The sequence below is a fragment of the Vitis vinifera genome, chromosome 14 (assembly GCF_030704535.1).
Source record: "Vitis vinifera cultivar Pinot Noir 40024 chromosome 14, ASM3070453v1".
Lineage (NCBI taxonomy): Eukaryota > Viridiplantae > Streptophyta > Magnoliopsida > Vitales > Vitaceae > Vitis > Vitis vinifera.
Genome location: NC_081818.1, coordinates 11140210 through 11144542, shown reverse-complemented (window position 1 = coordinate 11144542; position 4333 = coordinate 11140210). Strand labels below are relative to the sequence as shown.

Here is a 4333-nt window from a genome sequence, read left to right as displayed (position 1 = left end):
TTCTATAGTAATTTAATTTTGCAATATAGTATTAATGTAATTGAGTAATAGGAAAAATTTTTGTTACTAATATAATGTAAATTTATTTATACTAATAGAAAATTGAGTGATATTTTTAAAGTATTCAATACAATTTCTTGTACATTATATTTTTGTACCATTATACAAAATTTTATATAATCCTTATACTTGAAGAGTAACTCAATTTATTAAAACCTAATTAGTTAAAAATTATGAAAATAATCCTTATATTTGAAGAGTAATTCATTTTTTTTATATATAAATACCCTTGATTATTTTAAATATTTACATGAATGCTTTAAAAGAAATAATTATTTTTATAAGGAAAAAATGAGAGTGTTTTTTTAAAATGATGCCAAAAAAATAATGAAGGGTTAGATTTACAAAATTGAGTTTTCAATAACCTTTTTAATTAAATAAGTCATTTACTAATGCTATATTTGGTTTATGAATATTAGAGGAAAAAAAAAAAGAAAACTAAACAAATTTAAGGTTAATAAATTATTTTTTTATTGCTCTTTTAAGTCATTTTATTTATTTATTTTTCTATATAAAGATTATATAATTTAAAAATATATAAATGTTTAGCTAATTTTTAATTGCAGTTGATTCTCTTTTATATTTTTTTATGATAAAAATAGTGAAAAAAATAAATTAATTTTCTTTATAATTTTTTGGGAATCAAATATAACCTAAATGAAGGTTTAGTATCTATTACAAAAGAGTACTTATAATTTTTTACTTATATATGATATTATAATAAAATCATAGGTTAATTTATTTTATTTTTATAAAAAAATTACTATTTTAGTATATGTTAGAAACATAAAAATATTAACATCTTCATCATTTTTTGGGTTAAAAATTAATAATAAATATTTAAAGTAATAATTTTTCATAATATTTTATTTAAATTGAATAATTAATAAAGTTTAACTTTTTAAAAATGAGTCAAAATTTTCATTCCATGTACTCATTTAGAATTGAACTATGAACATAATATTATAAAATGTTTTGATTTTATGTGTAATTAATTAGATTGGTTTTTTGAATTCAAAATTATTTTTAAAAATTAAAAAATTCATGAAATAATTTAAAATTATTAATTATGTCTTATTTAATTTATAAGACATATAGCAACAATATTTGAAAAGGAATAACATATTATATATAACAACAATATTAAATCATATACAGAGAGTATATATATATATATATATATATATATATATACTCATATGCTTCATTAAACACAATTATATAGCAAAAAGGGGGAACTCCTTTATTAATTTATTACCTGCTGGTTTGAAAGTTGAAACCTTTGCCCTCTCTGTCTTTTTCTTCTTCCCCAACACAACAATACCACAAAGACGTAGCCCTCTGTCTTCTTCCCCAACACCATGAAGACACAGCCTTGCTATCTTCTTCCCCAACACACCATGAAGACCACGATTTGCAGCCTCTCAGACTATCGGACCACGATCTGCTACCTTCCCACCAGGCACCGCACCAAAGACGAAGATTCTACACTCCGGCAATGGTAGATTTAGGGTTAGGTAAGTTATTCTTCAACCGAGACTCTTTTTAAAGGCTTTTGAAAGGGTCACCAGTTTGTTTCAAATTTTCACGGGTTTGTTTAAAATTTTCATAGGTTTTCTTTTCCAGAGGAGTCTCTTATTTCTCTAAAAAATCAAGACTTGTTGTGATGGGGCTTTTTTGCAAAGAATCTGTTGAATTTTTTTCCCTGAGTTGACCGAGTTAACTCGGAATATCGGTCGACTCATCCGAGTCCAACCAATTCAGGTCAAGTCTAGGTATCTGGTATCGGACTCGTCGCGGTCAGCTTCGAGGCGGATACGACTCGGCCGAGTCATACCGGACTTGGCCGATTTTTTTAACCCTACTTGACAGTCAAATTGCATTTTGGCCATGCAAGGATATCCATCCTCAATGCAATTTTCAAGTAATTAATTTCATCAAAGCCTACATTTTGAATATACATAATTCTATTTTTAATTAAAGTGCATAGAATATATTAAATACTCTGAAATTTAGAAATCTGGAATTGTTATTTTTCATTTATTTTCAAGAGTGTGCACCGAAGCACACTTTTTCCATAACATACAATATACGGAGCATAGCAATGCACAGCCTTTGTTCCCTCACAAGAAAGAACGTGATCCTACTTGAGTTGGAGCACTAGAAAGTGAAATCACATCATTTCCCATCTCTTCGCCTACCATAACTCTTCCTCCATTTCTCTTACTTGCACCAGCTTCTATAGACCTACCATTCTCCTCAAACTGCATCTCCATTACTACTTTCATTTTGCCTCCTATGAGCTTATCTTTGGTTGCCCATCTTTGTATCTTACCAGAAGTTGTTTTCGGAACGCATCCAGCCTTAACAAGAACCACCAAACCAATTCCTATTTTCTCTTCCCTCAGTACAGAGTCTCTAATCCCTTCACATATAATCTTCAAAATTCTTGTCTCTTCTTCCCTTCTTTGCATCTCTGCAACGAGAACGACTGTCCTTGAAATCTTGAATGCAGCTAAGCAACCTCCCCGAAGAAACTTTTGGCAACTGTTATAAGCAGCAGTCTCTATGTAATGGGGATGTATCTGCTCACCACTTTGGAGTTCAATGATGTCCGAAGATCGACCGGTTATGAAGAGGTATCTCTCTTCTCCTTTAACAATTCCTCTATCGCCTGTTCGGACAAAGCAGCTACTCACCTTGTTGCTTAGCCTTCCTAGAAATACATAGCGAGTTAAAGAAGGGTGGTCGAGGTAACCAGAGGCATTGCTTGAAGATGAAACCCATATCTCTCCCTCAATCCCATCCTCAACGGGCTCCTGTGTTTCTTCATTCACAACTAGAATGTCCATTTCTTCCTCATCTATGCATTCAGAAGCCAGCCTTGCACTAGGTAAGAGCTTGTTGTAAGATGGAATGTTTGGAAAACTAGAAGACCCGCCATTGTTTCTCCATGCTGTCGAAACAAAGGTGCAATTTTCTGCTAAGCCATAAGATGGTGAGATGCATGCTGGATTTAACCCGAAAGGCAGAAATGCATTGACAAATTCCTCAACCGAGTCCCTGTAAATGGGCTCATTGATGATAATCAGGTTTTTCAAGCTCCATAAATTTATGGGTAGGGTTCCTTTGTCAATCCCTCCACGTTTGACCACAAGCGGCAATGCAAAGGAGGGAACTGGGGTGCATGTTGCCTTGTACTCCGAAATCAACTCAAGCCATAGTCTTGGCCTGTTTACGAAGGCGATGGGCGATGTTAGCACGCAAGTTGCGCCGGATACAATAGTCAGCAGCAAGAACATAAGGCCACAGTCATGGTACTGAGGCAACCACGAAACAATAACGCTATTTGGATGAAGATGGTAGGCCTTCCTCGCTGTTCTAACATTGTGAGCAGCTGCTCCTGCAGTCACCAGTACCGGCTTCGGAATCCCTGTTGCCCCTGAGGTGAACTGAACCAAATACATCTCGTCCGCCTTGCAACCGTGGTATGGCAAAGAACCTGATGAACTATTTCCTTCCTTTCCATCTTTGACATCATCAGTAGAAATCCACCTGACTCCTTGTAACAGTTCGCAGAGCCTTTTGTCACTGACAGGAGAGGATACATATCGCTTCACTGCTGCGATGAAACCGTGTTGAGCTATGGCAGCTTTAGGCTTTGTCCGAGACAAAACCCTAACAAGGTGGTAATGGTCTTCTTTGGTGAAAGAAGGGTGAGGTGGGAAGATGGGCACACTCAAAAGACCAGCTCTTTGGCACCCAAAAATGATCTCTACGAGCTCAAGCCCAGGCGAGCACAGAATAACAACAGTGTCCCCTCTCTTCAACCGATGGAGTATTTTGGCAGAAATGGATTGAGCTGAGGAATTGAGTTGAGCATAGGTTAACGTGGCGCCATCTTCAGCCCAAATGAAGGCTGCCTTGGACCGGAAGGCCGGCAAGTTAGCCCACACTGGAAGGTAGAGATCAACTACAGGTTGATCAGGGAAATAGGGATCATAATTCTCATAGTTCATGTTGTTGTTTATTGTGTATAATTGCAAAGTGATGATCTGGTTTAGAATCTTATATAGTAAGAATCTGAATAAATTAGAATCGAGGATAATGATGTTTAAAGTTGTCCTAAATGAAGAATACAGGGGAACATGGAATAAAGAGATATTCGAGTAGAATATCCCACTTCAGTTGATCATCATTAGCCATGGGGTTATCACAATTAGTGAAAAAAACCCGTCGCCTTCTTGGTTTCATTTTTCTTGTTTCGTAATCT

General features: G+C 34.8%; 1 protein-coding gene across 1 annotated transcript; it reads right to left on the bottom strand.

The window, feature by feature from the left end:
- Positions 1–2170: 2170 nt before the first annotated feature.
- Positions 2171–4079, bottom strand: LOC132255115 (uncharacterized). Its single transcript, XM_059742857.1, has one exon. The coding sequence runs from the start codon at positions 4077–4079 to the stop codon at positions 2184–2186; it is 1896 nt and encodes a 631-aa protein (XP_059598840.1). The 3' UTR covers positions 2171–2183.
- Between the last annotated feature and the right edge of the window lie 254 nt (positions 4080–4333).